At 37.2% G+C, this 21,530-nt stretch overlaps 1 protein-coding gene across 1 annotated transcript in view; it reads left to right on the top strand.

Moving 5' to 3' along the window:
* The window catches only part of GLP2R (glucagon like peptide 2 receptor), a 66,849-nt gene extending 49,799 nt beyond the window's left edge, over window positions 1-17,050 (top strand). Inside the window, exons 6-13 of the mRNA XM_058173275.1 lie at window positions 3,895-4,069; window positions 7,966-8,125; window positions 8,701-8,761; window positions 11,448-11,517; window positions 12,874-12,962; window positions 14,038-14,176; window positions 15,267-15,308; window positions 16,276-17,050. Of these exons, the coding sequence (XP_058029258.1) occupies window positions 3,895-4,069; window positions 7,966-8,125; window positions 8,701-8,761; window positions 11,448-11,517; window positions 12,874-12,962; window positions 14,038-14,176; window positions 15,267-15,308; window positions 16,276-16,590 (1,051 nt within the window). The 3' untranslated portion in view covers window positions 16,591-17,050. The remainder of the gene's footprint in view (window positions 1-3,894; window positions 4,070-7,965; window positions 8,126-8,700; window positions 8,762-11,447; window positions 11,518-12,873; window positions 12,963-14,037; window positions 14,177-15,266; window positions 15,309-16,275) is intronic.
* Window positions 17,051-21,530: the final 4,480 nt, after the last annotated feature.

The raw sequence follows: 21,530 nt of genomic DNA, 5'->3' as shown, positions 1-21,530 counted from the left end.
ACATTGGCAAAATGAGGACCCAGATTGTTGAGGGCAATATGCAAATAATGCTGACTCTGTAAATCAGCCAGAGAGAGTGGTAAAGCTCTCTTTAAGTCTAAGTGCCATTGCTATTACTGTAAACAAGTATTTACTACCAAGCCAGCCTCACATATTCTTAGGTTTGATGACCTAGAATGGAATAGTCTTAGCAGCTCAGCTTAAATATAAGCAAAAAACTTTACCATGAGTTCAAGAATGAAGATTGTTAGCAAAATCCATATGTCAATGGAACAATGGGATTCCTAAATTACAATTAAAATTTTATTACTAAGAATAGGACAGTCCAGATTGTAATGAGAGGAAGGGAGAGGAGAGAATCCAAACTCTCTCAAATCATTTTGACTGAACAGAATTATAACTGACCGTGAAAAACATCCTGAACCTCATGTACTTGGTTCAGTTCCATTGTAATTTGCATTGTACGATTTTATGTTCACACATAAAAGCAATGAAATGCATCAACTACTGAGCTTGAGAAAGTAGAATAACCAGCAGAAATTTGCCTAGAAGATTTAATATTCTTACTTGATGGCAAGAACATTATTCTTTTTTTAAAAAAATGAACTTTGACTGTGCTAAATATTACATGATGTGTTGAGCACTCTTTCACAAAGCCATCAAAGCCTCCGGATTCATGTTGTGTTTGAAGTATGCTGCATCATACCAGTAATGAACCAAGTAATAATAGGCACATAATACAAGAGTAACATTAATAAGCTGATACAAGATAAAGTTGTAGCGAAGACTTTAACGAGCTGCCACTTAATGTAACAAAGTGTATAGTCTGGAGAATAGGAATAGAAAAAACGGAAAAAGGAAAAGAAATCTTAATAGTTCCATATGGGGATTTGTTTTGTTTTGATACCCTTGAGCCAATCTGCTACCTAAAAAAGTCCCTGCAATTTTCTTTGCAATATTTCCAGAAGTAGTTTGCTCTTGCCTTTTTCTTGGGTCTGGGACAGAGAAACTGGTCCAAGAGAAACTGGTCACGCAGCTTCCTAAGACAGGACTAACACCCCTGGTTTCCATGTTTCTAGCCTGGTGCCTTTAATCATTATGCTAAACTGGCTCTCATGTGAAAATATGAGATGGTTTTATGCAGGTGTGGCTTAATAAAAATATTCCATGGAACCAGAGGTGGGTTTCAGCAGGTTCTGACCAGTTCTGGAGAACCGGTAGCAGAAATTTTGAGTAGTTCAGAGAACCGATAGTAAAAATTCTGACTGGCCCTGCCCGCATCAATTCTCTGCCTCCCAATTCCCAATTGATTGGGAGGAAATGGGGATTTTGCAGTAATCTTCCCCTGGATTGGGCAGGAAATGGAGATTTTACTGTATCCTTCCCCTGGAGTGGGGTGGGAATGGAGATTTTACAGTATCCTACCCCTGCCACGTCCACCAAGCCATGCCAACACCCACCAAGCCACACCCACAGAACCAGTAGTAAAAAAATTTGAAACCCACCACTGCATGGAACTGAATATTCAACCTTTCTCCAACGCTTAGTTCTAACTTTGTACTTTGTACTTTGATCTGTTCTTCAGTGTTGCATGAGAGTTGTTGTTTTTCATCATTTTAGAGTTTTAGTTATTCCAAAGTTTATTATATAAACATGTCTATATAATTCATGAAGAGTACAGCAATCATTTCATTTTAAAGGGCCAAGTATTTGGAAAGAAGCGGGCTGTCTTGTAATGATTGTTTATGATCCTTGGTTAGATAGCAGACAAATAAGGAGAATGCTTCAAAGATGCAGAAGCAAGACAAATATCAGGCTTTTTCTATATATGATCTACAGTTTAGGCACATTTTGTTGTATCTGTTTCACTGATGCTTTTCAAAATATGCCAATTCCTCGTGGATCAATGCATGTCAACAGAACTCCCCTTGAATTCTAATTAGGTAAAGGTATTAACCTTCATCCCAGACTATTGCACAAGTTCTGAGTTTTGTTCCCTTTTACACAATTTCCTTTTTGGTGACATGTGTTACTTATAGAAATCACACCTATTTATTGTAAACATGTCACGGGAATTGAAATAATATTGTCAGATTAAAATGTACAAACAATCACTCCCATAGTTGGATTTTATAATATGAAGGTTAAATAAGGATATTTTCATAAAAATCTAAAGTCTCCTTATTTTTTAGTATTTGGTATACATTACCTTTCAGTACTAGACCAAGCTTCAGTTTTGTTATGTCATTTTTGTTGCTCTGAATTGGGCTAACCTTAAAATGAAAAGATCCAGAACCAAGGAACAAATGTTATGTTTAATGTTACCGAACTCTTGTAGACTTTTGGAGTGATGAGTGGTAAGTGGTGGGTGATGATGACTTTGAGTCCAGCTGGAACACTTGTTGCTCTGGTTTTGCTCAGTCCTGCTCAGTTTTATATATCTGCATGTATTTCCTTAAAAAACAAAATGAATTAGAATTTTAAAATACTGCAACTTTGACATTTTGATTGCAATCATCAACATTATTACACTCTCAGCTAAACAGCTACTTTTTCCTTTCCTCAGTTCAGACTAGAAGAACATTTTCCAGTACATAAACAGTAGCAGAAACGTCTTGCAAATAATAATTCTTTTATTTTAAATCAACATTTATTCTTGCTATGCATAAGGCAGCACAGGTCCTCAGGAGGTGAAGGAGATGCACAATGAAGTCACCCACTGCCTAACAAATTATATCTGAACCATTCCTCTATAAGGACCCTTCTAGAATACAGTACATTAATTTGTCTTAATTGACCTCTGGAATCTGGTTATGTTGCAAATAAGAACGTTCCTCTGTCAAACACAGGAATATTAATGTGATTATATTATGATAGGAGGTTTCAAGTGGTGCTAAAAGTCTGAGATTTTTGAAATGGTGATTTCATTTCCCCTCCCCCCTTTAAAATGTCTGAACCCTCACAATCCTTGCCGTACTAGAAGCATACAAGAGAGGAACGCAATGAAGAAAGTTTGAGCAGGCAGGGACGGAATTATGAACATCTGAGTACATGTAGTCCTTGATTTATGACCGCAATTGAGCCCAAAATTTATGTTGTTAAGTGAGAAATTCGTTAAGTGAATTTTGCCACATTTTATGACCTTTCCTGCCACACTTATTAAGTGAATCACTGCAATTGTTAAATTAGTAACACCGTAGTTAAGTAAATCTGGCTTCCCCATTGACTTCACTTGTCGGAAGGTCACAAAAGGTGATCCCATGACCCTGGGACACAGCAGCCATCATAAATACGAACCAATTGCCAAGCATCTGAATTTTGATCACATAACCATGGGGATGCTGCAATGATCATTTGTCAATGTGAAAAATGTTCATAAGTCACTTTTTTCAGTGCTGTTGTAACTTCAAATGGTCACTAAAGGAACTGTGGTGAATCAATGACTACCTGTACATCCTATCATGAGCCGATCACCTTATGGAGGGAACGGTGCACTATGGGATTCTTTGTAATGGAACCTTTGAACAGACGTTAATTTGTGCAGCAACTGGGAAAAATTGATTATGTTGGGAGGAGGAACACAACATCGGGAGAATAAAAGCTCCTAATTCAAATGCAGTGAAAGCTTGCTGGGACTTTTGAGCACTCCTAACGTTTGGAAATTGAAAGTTGAAAAATATGACATGCTCTAGCTATGGCATCATATACAGTTTCACCTGCCACACAACTAGCTAAGCAAACAGTCCAGTAACACCCTTCATGGTCAGGCCATCCTCGTCCTCAAAGGAGGGTATAATTTCCCACTCGCATCCGGAAAAGAACACATTGCTCTTCTGATAAAACTATAACAAACTTTGCCACATTCTTATAGATTGTGCTTCTCTTCCCCTTCAGGAAACTGCATTGCACGAGAAACTACATCCATATGAATCTCTTTGCTTCATTTATCCTCCGAGCTGCAGGAGTTCTAATAACACGCAGCATAACACGCAGTACTTACAAGTTTCTTTCTTCAGAGTCAGAAAGGCCAGCTGATGAAAGTGGATGGATTTCTTCCTTGAGTCCAGAGGTATTTTTTTTTTTTTTTATAAAAAGTTTTATTTTTACAATCATATCAAATAATTCATCCAATGTACAGTTATATACAATTAGTTGGGCTTGCCCAGTCACCACCACCCTTTTTAACACTCTTCCCTCTTCTACCTTCTTTTACCTTCCAAACCTTCCTCTCCTTCTCTTATCTACATCCACTCCTCCCTCCACCCTACACCTTCCTTCTCCCTCTACTATCCCTCTTCCTTCCTCTTCTCCTCTTTCCTACCTCCTACTCTCTTTTCTCCTCCCCACCGTTCTAAAATGGTAACTATGCAGACCCGACCCTACATTAATTATATTTCTTCAATAATCCCTGTACATTAACCATCACTCCATCTCTACCAAACCCCCAATTCCCTCCCCTTACCCCCACCCCCACCCCGACTTCCCAGAACAAAATGCAGGGTATCAAAACTAACAATCATAATCCAAAATAATTCCTAAATTATAATCTTTAGTCACACCACACTTAGTCACACTCTCAATTCCCCTCTCCTTCAAAAATATATCTAATAAAAAATATTTCCTAAATTTACTCATATGCTATTCGATATTTTTTTATCTGATACTTATTTTAAATATAATCAATCCACATTTTCCATTCTAAAATATATTTTTCTAGTATATAGTCTTTCAAGTAAGCGGAGATTTTGTCATCTCTGCCAGATTTGATACTTTGAGTGTCCATTTGTTGTTTTGTTTTGTCCATTCTTGATTGTAGGTAATTCTTCTTTCTTCCAATACTGAGCAATCAAAAGTCTTGCGACTGTTATTAAGTTCAAAATCAATTTAGTCTCTATAGCTGTATAGTCCATAATTATTCCTAGTAGAAAAACTGCGGAGTAAACTTAATCTTCTTTTCAAAATATTCTGCATGATCCACCAGCCTTTAATCCAAAATACTTTAACTTTTTTACAAGTCCACCATATATGGTAATAAGTAGCATCTTCACAATCGCATCTCCAACATTTAGCAAGATCTAATATGTGTTTCTTGTAAACAGGTAGTGTCATTTTAAATTATTTCAAATAATGAAATACTTTCCTTCTCTTCATGGTGAATTCAGGCCATTAACATTCCAAGATAATAGTTTAATTGCCATTATCGGCCAAAGGAAACTTTTGGAACACCAGCCGCAGATCACATTTTACTTTAGGCCTTGCTCCTCCCACTGTTTCCATTGTAGTAGTTGCCAGTTGTTGTTGTGCCTTCATCTCTTGTTCCTTGCGCTTAGCAGCAGCTCTAGTCAGCCTTTGTTCTTTTGAATCTAAACCCGTCGTAGGTATTTCCAACACTTGTAATAAATCTTCTTCCATCACAATCTGTTCTTGTACCTGCTTCACTTCTCTTCCTTCACTTCAGCCTCCCTTCTTCTAGCTTCCAATGGGGGAAGACTTCCAACTTTTAATACCTCAACATAAAATTCTCTTGCTTTTCCAACCGTATTGAAACGATGTACTTTCCCTGCATAATATACTATTATACCAGTTGGAATATCCCATCTATATTCAATCTGATGTTTTTTAAGTTCATTCACCAGGAAGGCAAATTCCTTCCTAGCCCTTAACATTTTTGGTGGAATTTCCTTTAATATCAAGATATCTTGACCAGCAATCTGAATCTTCTCCCCCTTATATGAAGCTTGCAAAATCTGATTTCTCACTATTCTGTTTGTAAAATAAATAACAACATCCCTTGGCAACTTTTTTTGCCTTGCTATCCAAGAATTCACACGATATATTCTTTCAAATTGATAAGCCACATCTGCTGGACGAGCTGCTAATATCTCAGCAAATACTTCAGAAAAATTTCCCTTAAATTCTCTTCCTTATTTTCTTTCAAACCTCGGATTCTAAGAGCAAATTCCATATTTCTGTATTGTATCAAAACTATTTCATCCTCTGTCTTTTCCATTTTACTTTGAAATTCATCCATTTTATTTTCTAATTTTGAATTATGTTGCTTAATTACTTCAACCTCCTCTTCCAATAAAATCACATTCGTTGCCAAACTTTGTACTGCCATTACAAATCCTTCTTTAACTTCTTTATTTCCCACTTGAATTTCTGATATCTGCTCTTTCATTTCAGACATCTCATCAGTTATAACTTTAAATTTTTCTTCTATAAAGCCTTTTAAGTTCTCTTGTAACGCCTCTAAATTCAATGTTCTAGTCTCTGCTGTATGAGCTGGAGAGGCACCAGCTGATAAAGTTCCAAAGCTCTTTGTTACAGTAGACTTTAATTGTTTGGCTGCCATCTTCTATAAAATTATTTATTTATTTATTTCCAACTTAATATTCACTTTAAATCTTCTTAACTTCTGAGAAACACAGTCTTTTAAAGCAGTATTTAAAAAATCTCCTAGATTCTATCAGCAGGCAGCAAAGAGTTAAAGCAGCAAGTAACATGCAAATTACCAACTGCAGAGGCACACGCTGAAAGTATCACTTTCGCTTTCCACTCGTTAACTTGTTAACAATTCGCCTCCATTTTCTTGCTGTTTTCAAGCTTGTTACAAAGTATCGGGAATCGGCTTGGCTACTTGCTTAAAGTTCTCCCACTTTCGTTCTGTCCGGTATAATCCTTTATTGTCCAAAATAAATCTCGGCGTTTGGTCGTGGTGATTGGTTCCGCCAAAGCAGAAGAATCCTCGGATCTGGAGCACTTCGGGTTACTGGAGGGAACTTAACCCTTCAAACCCCTTTTTTCTCAGGGGCTTTAGGGAAATTCAACCTCTGCCCTCAGCTCACCCCTTCTCCTTCTCCCGAAGAGGGGGTTTTCCGAACCGCTGGGCAGCAGATTTAAGCTGTCCTAGCGATTCCACATAATCCAGAGGTTGGTGATCGTAAAGATCACCGCCATCACCTACGGTGCCAAACCGGAAGTCCGAGTCCAGAGGTATTGCAGCAGCACTCTCAGTGTTCATATTAAGTGACCGAAACAGCAAGAATGATGTTTGTTGTTGCCCACGTCCATTTTTAAATTCAGAAACAATAACAGTTGCAGGGTTATATTTTCTGGCTACATTCATTCATAGCATTTATTTGATGCTCATGCCTTGTTTACCGCCTGAGATCTAGTGGCTAATTTTAAGCAACAATAATTGATGTACAAAGGCAAGGTCAGAAAGCAGATTAAAATTGTTTTTGTCTGTATATAATGTTTATAGATTACTATTCTGTGAACCTCAGAAAAACTAATAACAGCAATAGCACTTAGACTTATATACTGCTTTACAGCCCTCTCTAAGCGGTTTTACAGAGTCAGCATATTGCCCCCAACAATCTAGGTCCTCATTTTACTGACCTCAGAAGGATGAAAGGCTGAGTCAGCCTTGAGCTGGTGAGAATTGAAATGCTGGCAGTTGGAATTAGCCTCCAATACGCCACTGCAGCAGCACCACATAATATGTTAAAACATGATATCCCAAAATGAGGCAGTGTAAAAGGAGGGAGAAGGAAAGAGGAACAAAATTCAAACACTAAACTTCTTAATGAGTTTTCAACCAACCTGCCGTGGTGGGTTGCCCCTGGTTTGGACTGGTTCTATAGAACCAGTAGTAAAACCAGTGGGAAGCTCCGCCCACTGACCCGGACGTCATCAAAAGTGATCTGTGCATGCATGCGCAGAAGAGTGTACCTGGGCACGATGCAAACCGGTAGTAAAGGTAAGTAGAACCCACCCCTGCCGACCTGCTTAGTGTTAGTGACTCTTTTCCCCATGGACTTGAAATGTAATGCCTGACCAATTGTTTCCAGACAAGTAGCATGTATTCTTGCAGCCAATAAACTCAAGGGCAAAATAAATTAATCCCTACTGTGATTCTGCACAGTGTTATTAATACTTCTTTTTGTCTCATTTTTGCAGAAACTAGCCTTATGCAAGATGGGTCCTCTTTTCATGCAATATGTTGTTGGCGCAAATTCTTACTGGCTTTTAGTAGAAGGAATTTACCTCTACAGGTTATTAGTAGCTGCTGTGCTGTTTGAGAAACATCAGCTGCTGAGATACATCTTTGTTGGATGGGGTAAGCTTGGACTTTTCCAAGAAGAAGATAGAGTGATAGGTTTACATCTTTCAGTCAGTTTCATGATTGGTTCAGCTATTCAGCTGGGATAAGTCAAAACTAATCTTTGGTTTATTATCTTGTTGAAAATATTTCAGTCAGCATAGGAAGCTAAACTTGCTCTTGATTTTTACATCAAATTATTAGGTAAATGCAAGTCTTGAAGTTTGCTGCTGTCATTATTTGCTTGGAGACTTTCAAAGCACACGCAAACCATAAGGCAAATATCTATGAACATATTTGTTGAGTGGGGGAAAAAACGGATTTTACAAGGAACAAACTCTAAGGAAAACAAAATTGTTGAGGCCATTAGCCTTTCCTTTATTTACATAACTAGTAATCCTTATGTATTGGCTATCCTTGTTATATTGATTTAATAATATATTAAACTGTGAAGTTGGGGGAAAAAATAGAAGAGGGCAATAGTAAACCAACCAAACTAGAAGAACTGCTTTTAACTCAAAAGACTTGATATCCTCAGAAATCATATTAGGTCTTGTCATACAAGAATATCCACCACTTGTTCTTCCTTTCAGGTTTTCCAGTTTTGTTTGTAGCTCCTTGGGGAATACTAAAATACCAACTGGAGCATAATGTGTAAGTTACTGTCTTAAATGTTCCCTTAATCGGTTTCATTGTTTCTTTTCTTGCCTTTTTTGTGCCAATAGAAAAAGAGTCTTTTGTTTATTTTCCCACAATGTTTAGACTAAAGATGATCAACCATTTGTTATGGCGGCTGCATTGCTAGGCAATACAAAAAAAATTTGCAGCCTCCTAAACACATTCTTGATTGAGGGCATAATTTTAACTTTTAAAAATATACCAAGCAGAAAGGTTAGAATGCAGCAAAAATCACTTCTATGGCTTGCTCCAGATTGAAAGAGGAGCAGAAAAAAAAGGACAGAAAAGAAGAAACGGCAAGAAAGGACAGAGATTTTCATCATGTTAAAACAGAAATCAGATTGCTAAGATGTATACAGCACTGACACAAAGATATCTTAGGCTCTGAATAGTCCTAAACAAATGGTAAGGCATTGTGATTAGAGTCAGTGCAACCTAACAGAGTCCAACCTAACTGATCTTCATTCTTAATGTTAAACCACTCTGGACTCCCAGGATAGGCGACGTTTGACATTCCAGACATTGTGAACAACTCCAACATCCCATGGAAATATGGGTTATGGTGAAAAATGTGGGGAATTTCAATTCAGCATCATCCAGAGCAGGGGTGAAATCTACTTACGTTCCTTACTGGTTCGGAAGTGCATGTGCCGTGTGTGCAGACCTTCTGAGCATGCACAAAACCTTCGGCACCTGTGCAGAAGCTAAAAAACACATTACTTCCTGGTTAAAACCAGGAAGCAATGACACCGGGCGGGTGGGCGGAGCTTTGCTCCACCATCGCTACCGGATCACCGAACTACCAGTTTCTCTGACTATATGTCATCTAAAATAACCCTGTATTTAGTTTGTCCATACTAAAGGCATACTAAAAGGCATACCATAAAAAATCATGGCCTTCCAAAGTCAATATTCCATTATTTCTTACGGTTATCCATTCTTTAATCTACATCAAATTCGCTGCTTGATAATACAATTCTCAATTAGGTAGTCCAAAACCGCCTCTAACTCTCTTGTCTTGTAATAGTTTTATTTTTATCCTTGCTTTTTTTCCTTGCCAAATATATTTCATCATCGCTTTGTTCAACTCCACAAAGTACTCTCTAGACAATTTAATAGGTATAGTCTGAAACAAATACAAAATTCTAGGTGATATATTCATTTTAATTGTTGATATTCTTCCCAACAAAGACAATTGTAAACGTTCCCACTTAGTCAAATCTGCCACAGTCTGCTGTTTGAGTTTACCATAGTTATTCTCTTTTAACGTGCTACACCTTGGGGTATCCCCAAATATTTAACTTTATTTGCAATCTGCATCCCAAAATGTTCTACCAACTCACTTTTTTGCTTCATCAACATATTTTTTGTCAAAATTTTCATTTTGTCTCTGTTAATTTTCAAGCCTGCGACTTTCCCATATACCTCAATTCTTTCTATCAAGCAAATTATAGATTCTAATGGGTCCTCAATAATGGAAACCAAGCCATCAGCAAAAGCTTGAAGTTTATATTCTTCCTTCTGAATTTTCATGCCTTTTATTCCCCTTTCCTCTCTAAGTCCTTTGGGAGAAGGGCAGTATAGAAATTGAAACAATAAATAAATAAATAAATAAATAATGTTTCTATTCAATACTTCCAAGGTCAACACGAACAGCAGCGGTGACAGTGGGCAGCCTTGTCTTGTGCCTTTTTCAATTCGAATCGCGTCCATCAATTCACCATTTATCATTATCTTGGCTGACTATTTATACTATATGGTTTCTATTGCTTTAATAAATCTTTCACCAAAACCCATTTGCTTCAATTGTAGGATGATAAAGTGCCAGTTGACATTATCAAATGCTTTTTGTGCATCTAAAAAAATCAACGCCATACTAACACATTTGTTGATCCAATTCTTCCTTCCAAAATCCCTGTAGTTGCATATCAAGTTTAGTTTTAATTTCTAAAGTGTTGCAGAACTGAGAATAAGTTTTGACTCTAAAGTGTGCAAAAGATATACTTTATTTATATTATCCTCCTTATGAAGTATAGTGGTATAAAAATCTAGGTGGTACTTTTTATACTATGCTACAAACAATTCTCATGAAATGGCGATCAGTCCATGGCTGGGTTTTGAATATTTTGAAGAACTCATGACTCCCTTTCTTCTTGCTATTGATCCTCTGGTCCATAACACTATATTTCTTTCCACCAGAAGAGGGATGGGTGGCTCCCTCTTCTGGTGGAAAGGAATATAGTGTTATGGACCAGAGGATCAATTAAGCGTCAGATATTCAGAATAATTTCTAACTTAAATGATTCTAGGTCCATCCCTCTACAATGAATAAATGAGTTCAATTTCAGAAGTTCTGAAGAGGAAGGATGGAGTGCTACGTTTCTTTTAAAATTGTGGTGGCCATTGGGGGGGAAAGTGTATTTATCTTTTCAATGGATTATTTTCCCAGAGAACAAAACATAAGGTCTTGAGGAGGGATGAGAGATCCTGCATATAACAGCAGTTCTGCTGATCTTCCTTGAAGCTTTTAAAACTTTTCATATGAGTTTTGATACAATTCTATAGTTCAGCAAGATGAATTATAATTTTTTTTTAAAAAAATAACAAACGTGGTGTATTGTTTGATATTACATGACATAATAAAACATTATTTGTTTTCTAGATGCTGGTCAACAAACGAGAACATGATAGTCTGGTGGATCATTCGAGGACCCATATTATTTTCCATTGTTGTAAGGATCATTGAAAAATTGCTTACTGTTGTATTGTGCAGAAAATCCAATATAATATTGCTTTTATTTCCCTATACTTTAGAAGATAAGCAAAGACAAAAGAGGCACCTTAAATAATTTACAGAATTCAAGGAGATGTAATGACAGGAGAAGGAAAAAGATGATGGGGACTTGTAATCGATTCATTTGGAACCCCTAGATTGGGAATCTCTTTACTGTATGCTATGATTAATACTCAAATCATTGAGGTACAGCAAGAGCTTTCAAACTTGAGTTAGTCCAACATCTATAAACAACTTGTTTGCAAATCATAAGTAACATCAGGTCATCAGTTTACATACCGACCCTCCATTTACATAGGGTTGCCTTTCCAATGTAAGAAAGGCATGAAGAATTCCTATTGTTTTGCTATCAGGTTTTAGGTAGCAAATATGTAGTTCAAAAGACTGTAGATATTTGCAAATATTATATTTTGTGTCAATGTTAAGTTGTAATTACTCCTTAATAGGAGTTCAGATTTGCCAAGCAGCAACTTAGCTGGCTGGGACACGGTGGCTCAGGGGCTAGGATGTTGAGGCTTGTCGATCGAAAGGTCGGCAGCTCGGCGGTTCGAATCCCTATTGCTGCCGTGTAATGGGGTGAGCTCCCGTTACTTGTCCCAGCTTCTGCCAACCTCGCAGTTTCGAAAGCACGTAAAAATGCAAGTAGAAAAAATAGGGACCACCTTTGGTGGGAAGGTAACAGCGTTCCATGCGCCTTTGGCATTGAGTCACGCTGGCCACATGACCACGGAGACATCTTCGGACAGCGTTGGCTTTGAAACGGAGATGAGCACCGCCCCCTAGAGTCGGCAACGACTAGCATGTATGTGCGAGGGGAACCTTTACCTTTACCTTTAACTTAGCTGGAAGAATGTCCAATAATAACTATCATCATTCTAAATAAGTAAGAAAAGTCAAATATGCTTATTTATTGTTTTTGTGGAAATAAATTCTTTATTTTCAAGGATATTTTGTATATATTTTTCTTCTGGAGCAGCCGCTAGTACTTAAAGCTCAGCATTTTTCTCTTATTTTTTGATTCACTACTACCCCTTTCCTTCCCCAATCTCCAATTACTATCAGTAAACTTTGACCTTTCAAAATAACAAGCAGGACAGAGCAACAACATTGCATAGGAAATATTTGTAAGCCGAGACTCAATACAGTACATTAAAATTATTGAAAAGAGTCTGAAGGGTGTTTCTTCCAGTTGTCTTGCCCTTGGGAAATCCCTGTTGGAAATAATTTTGCAAACAAACAACATTTTATTGTATTTGGAGAAACCAACTGTGATGTGTGATGTGTGTTTTCTAAGGTTAATTTCTGCATCTTCCTGAACATTCTGAAACTGTTACTTTCCAAACTTAAAGCTCAGCAGATGACCTTTCGTGACTATAAGTTCAGGTAGATATTACTTTCTTATAATTTTCTGCACCATTTAAAAAAAAATACTGGATTTGATTCACAGACATATGGGAGTCTATATATTTGGCCAACATTGTAATACATATTTGTTTGACATTTCACTCACCTGATAATGTAAATGAAAATCTGCAAAGATTTATATCAATGTTTCTCAGTTTTAGCAACTTTTAGATCTGTAGACTTCAACTCCCAGAATTCCCCAGCCAAAAGTTGTCAAGTTGATTTGCTTTGCTAAATACATTTGTTATTAAAGGTCCAGAAGAATCTTTGCTGTTTCTTTAAGAAGAATGTGTTGTTTTTAAAGAAAATGAAATGGCAACAAAATGGTTACTAATTTTAAAGTGAAAAGTGGGACAATCTGCTGTACCAATCATGTTTCATTTTGGGTAGCAGGTTAGATGGATTCTCACACAACTTTGCACAGAATGTAAGATGCAACAAACAAATAAATCCACAATTTCAAAATGTACACCTGCTAAATATATATCAGGAAGAAGGTTAAAGTAGAAATCATAAAGTAGAAGGATTAAGGAATAACTCTAAGAAAAAGTAGAACTATTCTAACCTTGGGGTATGTCACTAAAACTATACCTACTGAATATCATCAGGGTAGAAACAAGAGAACCATATCCACTCTTCCTGGTTTACTTAGTATTTTAAAACAGAAACAAATGAAATTTACTTACTCCCCAGGCCCTTTGTTTTCTCTTTCAACCCTCACCAGATTCTTTTGGAGAGCTTTATACGGTTAGATTTTTCCCAATTTCACAAAGCCCCAGTTTGGGGATGCAATATCTTGGTTTTCCAAGACCAAGGAAGGCCCTGTCTGTGACCTTGAAAGGGAGAAACAATTGGTTCTAAAATTATTCAGACACTGTTCCAAGAATCACAGGGCTGCAGTCTTATTATGGAATTATCACTAATATTAATCCCAATCTAATATTAATCCCAAATCAATGTCTCAAGGAATTGATTGTCATAATTCCATTATGTGTTTCTTATTGAGTTTTATTTCAAGAATTTAATTCATGTTGGTGATTGTTTTTATTTTAAGGTTGGCAAGGTCAACTCTTGTGTTAATACCTTTACTTGGAATTCATGAGATTATTTTTAGTTTCATCATGGATGATCATGTTGAAGGATTCTCCAGGAATGTCAAAACCTTCATCCAGCTAACCATTGGCTCTTTCCATGTAAGTTTGGGATGGTGATGGAAGTGGATTAAACAAATTTAATATCAACTTTACAGAATGCAGATGAGAAAAATAATAATCAGAAACTATTATCACAGCTCATTAATAAATGATGCATAATAAAAAAATCTTTAAAATATAATTTAATACATTTTTTAAAAATAGGATTTGATACAAACTTTAAACTTTTACTGAATAAACAATACCAACATCTCATTAAATATTTGTCTAGAATTCTTTCCAAACCTAATATGATTTTTCAGTACTGTCACTTCAATTATTTGCTAGAGTTTTTTGAAACAATCTTCAAGTACAGTAGGGACTGCCAAATTCAAATTTTCTACATTTCCTCATAAATCAGAGGAACAGATTTGCTAATATATATTATGATAATTCTAAATTAATTAAGCAGTGCCTTCAATAAACTGAATCTTTGTTACTTAGCAGACAAAAAAGCAACAACAAAAAGCAAACTTAGTTTGCCATTGCCACCAAAAAAGAATAAAAAACTCACAAATGCAATATTTGACTTTGCCTATATTTATATAACAATGTTAGATTTATATCAGTCCAATATGGGTAGTTCTGGAAAGATAATTTTAAAACGTGCATAATAAGTGCGGAAGAAGAATAAACTGATCTTTTGGAAAACTTTTTAAATTTAATGTTCACCTTTCAAGATGCCACAACCACATTCTAGAATCTAGAGAGATGTGATTCTACAGGCATAAATGTAATATGCCCTAAACTTTAAATTACAAGTATTCCTGCACAGTATAAGGTAAAAAAATGTCTGATTAGAGGGAAATGATATATTTTATTGTAACCAACCATTGTGGTTTAAAATAGCAAGGCAGACGTTTCCACCAGCAAAATGTAAAATTAAGCAGATTACTCAGGAAGGATACAGGTTGAAACCTTTATGATTGTTAAGAGGCAAAAATGATTCTTGAGCAAGAGGAAGATGGTTGCATTTATGTTCAATTTGCCAGCATGATGGCTCATATTTCAGGTAGTTTTTATATATAAAGTCAAATTGTACTTTGGCATATGTTCCTCAAATCTAATTTTCTTTCTCTTTCTCTTCCAGGGTTTTCTCGTAGCACTTTTATATTGCTTTTATAATGGCGAGGTACATCATCTTTTTCATTTCTCATTGTTCAGCCCTGCACCCCACCCCCAGTTGCTCAGAACACACTGCCTTATGGTTCTTTATGATCATTCAGTTATGGAAAAATTGATTAAAGGATTATTAATTTTTCCATCATATTACTTGTAATAGTTGAAAAGACCCGGCTTGACCAAGCAAGTTGGCCACCTACCTGAGAACAGATGAACTTGTGAGAATCATGCACAGTCTGTCATGCTATGGAATAAGCCAATAGCCTTCCTGGGGGGTGGGCTCTGTTTATGGAGAGAGGTTTTGGGCTGCCCATTTCTTTAGACATGCTCCATGTTGACAGAACAGATTCAAGAATTTCCCTCCTTCTGTTTTTCAGTGATTTTTTTTCATGCCCCTTTGCAAAATGGTGTAAAATGGATTGTATTGATATTGGGGGTGTTGGGAGGGAATGCATTTCCATTTCCCGTTTCTATTTCCACATTACCTGATTAGATGCCTTTCACTTGTCACGTTGAATTGCTCAGGCAAAATAAAAATATGATTAACAGATGAATTCAGGTGAATATGGGATTGTTTAATCTGGCAGATGTATGTACATTTGAATGTAGAGAGACAGAAATCAGTCACTCGGTGGTCACCAATAGCCATACTATATAATAGATATATTGTGTTAGCAATAGCAATAGCATTAAGATTTATATCTAAATGCTTCACCGTGCTTTACAGCCCTCTCTAAGCAGTTTGCAGAGTCAGCTTATTGCCCCCAACAATCTGGGTCCTCATTTTACCCACCTCAGAAGGATGGAAGGCTGATTGAACTTTGAGCCGGTCAGGATCGAACTCCTGGCAGTTGACAGAATTAGCCTGCAATACTGCATTCTAATCACTGCACCACCACAATTTTTATTTAGAAGATTCCCAGTTGGAAAAGACTGCTATAATCTTAACTGTCAACTTTTTTCCCTTTTTTCCCCAGGTAAAGGCTGAATTACGCAAGCAGTGGTCTCGTTTCTTGCTAGCATACCCCTTTGTTTATATGCCCTGTTTTCTTGGAAAGAACATCAAGCACCTAAGGAAATGTCCAAACAAGCAGCATTTGAGCACTAATGATCCCTCCCTGGAGGTGACGCAGCCTCCCAAGAAGCAAGCGGCCAAGGTGAGAACATGCTGCAATGTGGAACGAGGCCCCACAGCAAGACACAACCTCAGAGCAAGCGTTTCTGACAGTAGCGAAGAAGAAATTGCCAACGGGGAGACCATTGAAGAGGCTCTGGAGGAAAATGAGGGTTAGAACTTTAAGAGAAAAATGAATTTGTTGGGATCTGTCTTTTGCAAGGAAGCAACTGGAATTAAAGATCCTATGGAAAGGGCAAAATGCAGCTTTGGTACATTCCCACCCCACCCCACCCCAATCCATTCTTCATTTTGTCAATAAAACAAATATTGGCATATGCTAGGAGCCGCAACAGGTCATTTTTCTTAGTTCTCAGGAACTGGATCTGCTATCAACATTACATGGGATAAAGTGATCACACACACAGAGTGAGAGAGCCTGCTGCTCCTTCTGAAACTTCCAGTATTAGGTCCACCAGAGTCTGACTGCTACTCTGACTGAACCAGGGATCTGATCCCAGGAGGCTGCCCTTCAGGACTGCAAAGGCCTTTTATGATACCGCTGAAACAATTAGCTAAATGCTCCAAGTGAATAAAGGAACTGGTCTGAGAGTCAGTTTGCTCACCATACATTTAGATGCTTGCACGTATACATCTGAAAGTGTATTTTTCAGCCTTTGCTAAAATGATAGTTAAATCAGAGTTACCATGTTTTAGGACACAGTTATTAATGCTTTGTCTTTCAATATACTTTGCAAGTCCTAATTTCTGTTATTCTTTCAATATATCTATAAAGCAAATCACTATGACTTCCATTACACAATCAGAAAATTAATTTGACTTAATCCAGAGCAGAAAAATCTGAGACGTTTGAAACAAGTGGATAAAATGGGGGGGAAAAAATGAGGAGAGATGGGGAGTTGAGAGACTGCTGTATGAACACATCTTATTTCTCAAATAGCCAGACAAGCTGAACAAAACGCAAGATGAATCAAGGGACTTGGCAAGCAGTTGGAAAGGATTCATTTAGGAATGTGTATTTGTTCTGTTTTTATTTTAAAGGAAGAATGGCATCTCTTTCTTCTTATCTCTTTCATCTCATGTTTCTTCTCCACATTGTCCTCAACTGTATTTCTTTCCAGAAGAGAGAAAATAGAGGAACTCCAAGCTCCAAACTAGCCAGAATCATCTGTATTCTGTCCCTGGATTCATGAGGGAGGGAACTAGGTTTCTCCCTCCACCATCCTGGGTTTTGGGTTTCCTTCAATTCCTGTTTTTATTTTACCGCATGCATTGGCCAATAATTGGGTGCTGTGGTGTTTTCTCTTCTTGCCAGTTGACAGCTTTTGTCCTTGCTCCAAAAATGAGGTTTATCTAATAAGTATGGAAACATGGACATGGCATTGCACATGAGTTTAGTTTAATCAGAGTTTGGATCTAAGCTAAATTAACCTTACTTTAATCATAATCATTATTCTTAATATCTCAGGTATCTGTCATATCTCATATAGTCATTGTAAAACAGAATGTTTAACCTAGGGAAGTTCAAAGATGTCCTACTTATACCCATTCTCCTAATATAAAGGAGTTGGCTTTGTGTTATGGATAGTCGGTGATTGGAAGCTGGAAAAGTGGGCACAGACTTAAGTGCACAAGCAACTGAAAGCTAAGTGGAGCAAATACCAACCATACTAACTTCAGAAGGCCCAACAGTCAATAGACAGCCTGCAGCTGCAATAGCATTTTCCCTTTGCAGCCTTTGCTTTAATGGCAGGACCAAGGAATCCAAAGTTAGTATTTCATTACCAATAGAAAAAGGAGTATAATGAAATGGGAAAAAATTATTCCTAATTAATAGAAAGCTGCTGTGTCTAATACAGAATAGAAAGAAGAAACAGTAGTATAAGTAGATATATCTTGATTCAAGGGGTGAAAAAAGAGACAATTTAATAATATCAGAATCCGGAAAGAAACCTAAACATGGTAAATATTCTAGACACACTGGATTTAAATGGAGAGAACAGGGCACAAACAAGAGAAATGGATAAGAAAAGAACAGATGCTAAAATGACTTTTGGATAAATTACTAGCCTGTAGAAGGGGTGGGTGAGGAAGATAGATGAAATCTGACTGAGCACAATCTGCTTACATGAGTATGTAAGACCAAGAACTCTTGATAGACATTGGCTAGGTACACTTTTGGGCTCAACTATAATGTATCATTTCTGATTGAATCTCCTATGGCTTAGTATTAAGTATGATCTGAATGGCTATGGCTTATTCAGAATCCAGTGAGATGTATGTACCTTGCAAATGAGTTATAGATCAGATAAAAATAGTTTTCAAGAAGGCTGTCTATTTTCACCTGCAAACATTTGTAACTACGTAGAATCCCTACGTAGGGATTCTACATAGAATGCTACAAAGGTTTTGGGGTTTGTTTCAGGGCAGGGAGGACCTGTTTGTTTCTCTCTTTTTTAGCTTTAATTGCTTTGCACCGATTTTCCTTCTGTCACGGATCTTGCAGTTATTTTCCCCCTCATCTCTTAGCACCAAGTATTAGTAAAGAAAATGTCATCGTCACAGGAGATGAACCCCAAATGGCCATCTGAATTGCAAACACTGGGCGTATTCCAAAGAAACTTCATTCAAACCCTACTGAAATTAATGGGACTTATTTCCACGCAACTCCATTTGCAAGCATGCGCCCCACATGCTAAAAACATCAGCTCCTCTGAGGCAAGCTTGTGCATGCTGGGATTCATCTCCCTGCTGAAACGCTGAAGCAATGTTTATACAAAGGAAGTTGGCAAAAATCCCATTCATCCCTGTTCTATATCATTATTCTGGTGAGAAGATTCCCCAGTTAATAAGCAAATCTCTCCTTCTGGTCCAGGAGGAATGAGCGGTTTGTACGCAAAGTCCTTTAGCAGGGTTTCTGTTGGCGTTGTCTAAAGAGGCAGATAGTCAGAACATCATCCATCAGACTTTTACTTGTCTACTGTATATGCGTATGAAGGGCAGGAGGGTTTTTAAGGATCACCTCGGAGACACAGAATAGGTAATGATGCCATTGCTTTAGATCGACTTTGTTTGAGGATCTGTTGAAAATTATTTGTACTATAAAATACATCAAAGCAAAATTGTTCTTAAACATGATGAATACTGAATTTTGTGTTGCACATTAACTGCACATCAGCATGCCCAGATGTCTTTTAATCTTTCATAGGGAGAGAGAAAGTAAGGAATAGGATTTATATTTTTGAAGTCATTGCCTGATTTTGTTTTCCTTTGAAGTGAAAGCAAACAGATTTCCATTCAAGCTCAAATGCAAAAACTGACAAGAGTCAAATACCTGTGGGGATCTGCACACTGTCAGAATCTACTCACGATCCTCTCTCTCCAACGTCACTGTCTGCTACTAATATTACTATTTGCCATTCCAGTAAATAGACTGAAAATCAGATAAGAAATGCAGCTGATGTTTGAAGAAGCATTTCAAATTATTCAAAGGATCAAATTCTGCCTTCTAGTCTGTGGTGGTTTTTTGTTTTTTTTAGAATTCTCAAATTATCAGCTATTTTTCTCTCTAGGGGATAGTCCTGGTTTTTCCAGGAAATGCAATCTATTAAGGCCCCATTTAGTAACTTTTCCGAGTTGTTACAAAAACTATCAGAAAAATTATCTGCTGAGATCTCTGACTGCAGTAGTTTGCAGCTTCTGGCTTCTGTTGCCTCTGGAAAATATGTTTGGAGGTATATTTCCTCTCTCTCCCTCCCCCCCCTCTCTCTGTGATATATATACCTGAAATGGAAAAGCATGTGAATATGTCTTGCATTCTATATTCTATACAGGGCAGGGGTCTCCAACCTTGGTAACTTTAAGGTTTGTGGACTTCAACTCCCAGAGATCCTCAGCCAGCAAAGCTAGCTGAGGAACTCTGGGAGTTGAAGTCCACAAGCCTTAAAGTTACTAAGGTTGGAGACCCCTGATACAGAGGATATGTTTCTAAGAAAGACACATGCTGAAGGAATTGAAATTCTTCTATAATCAAAATCCATGAAAACTTGGAGGTGGACATTGCAGATAATTCTTATCTCTAAAATGATAGAACCAGTCCTGGTCAATATTGCCAGCTAATATTACAATTTTTTATAAAATCCAATATGATTATAGTACAATTAGAGTAGGTAGAAGCATCCAACATAACCACAATGATAACTTCTGTGCTGTAATGTCATCAAACCAGCGGCACCATTTTGTACTTGTGCAGCAGTCCGTAAACAGTGAGATTTGTGTTGCAATAGATGTTTCATTCCTTGGTGAATGGGCAACATTTTCTGTCGAAGCTGTGACTCAAACTTAGAACTGGTTGAATGGCTGCAAGAGGCCTTCCCCTTACATAGTGACATTTCCAGGGGTGGGATTATGGGTGGCAATTGGCCTGTTTGAGGAGATAGGGGAGTCAGTCTGGGTGCATTAGAGTGATTTAAAGACTCCAATTTTATTTTCATAGTTTGGGGCCAAAAAAGATGTTGCTACAATACAATCTAGCCATTTTGCCACTAAATTTCAACTCTCAGTATGCCTTGCTTTATGGACTGTTTGTGGACTGTGGGTAGTAGTTGACCACTCCTTCACCTACTAATTTTATTTTTTATTTTTTTATTTTTATTTTTGTTTACATTTATATCTCGCCCTTCTCCGAAGACTCAGGGCGGCTTACAGTGTGTAAGGCAATAGTCTCATTCTATTTGTATATTTACAAAGTCAACTTATTGCCCCCCCAACAATCTGGGTCCTCATTTTACCTACCTTATAAAGGATGGAAGGCTGAGTCAACCTTGGACCTGGTGGGGCTTGAACCTGCAGTAATTGCAGGCAGCTGGAATTTTAAAGTGAAACTAATTTAAATGTTATTTAAAATGTCCATGAATATAAAAGTAAAAGAAAACAAGTCCAGAAAGAAACTCACCCTGCTGTGTTATTATAGGTGCAGCATATATTTGTTACTTTATGTCTGTGTATTTATTGGGGACCAATGTAAGGAACATGGATGCAACTATTAATAGGCTGAAATTTATTTCCTGGATAAGATCTTAAAGCTACCTATTGATA

Source organism: Ahaetulla prasina, chromosome 2, assembly GCF_028640845.1.
Source record: "Ahaetulla prasina isolate Xishuangbanna chromosome 2, ASM2864084v1, whole genome shotgun sequence".
Lineage (NCBI taxonomy): Eukaryota > Metazoa > Chordata > Lepidosauria > Squamata > Colubridae > Ahaetulla > Ahaetulla prasina.
Note: the sequence above shows the minus strand (reverse complement) of the source record. Positions and strands in the feature narration are given on the sequence as shown.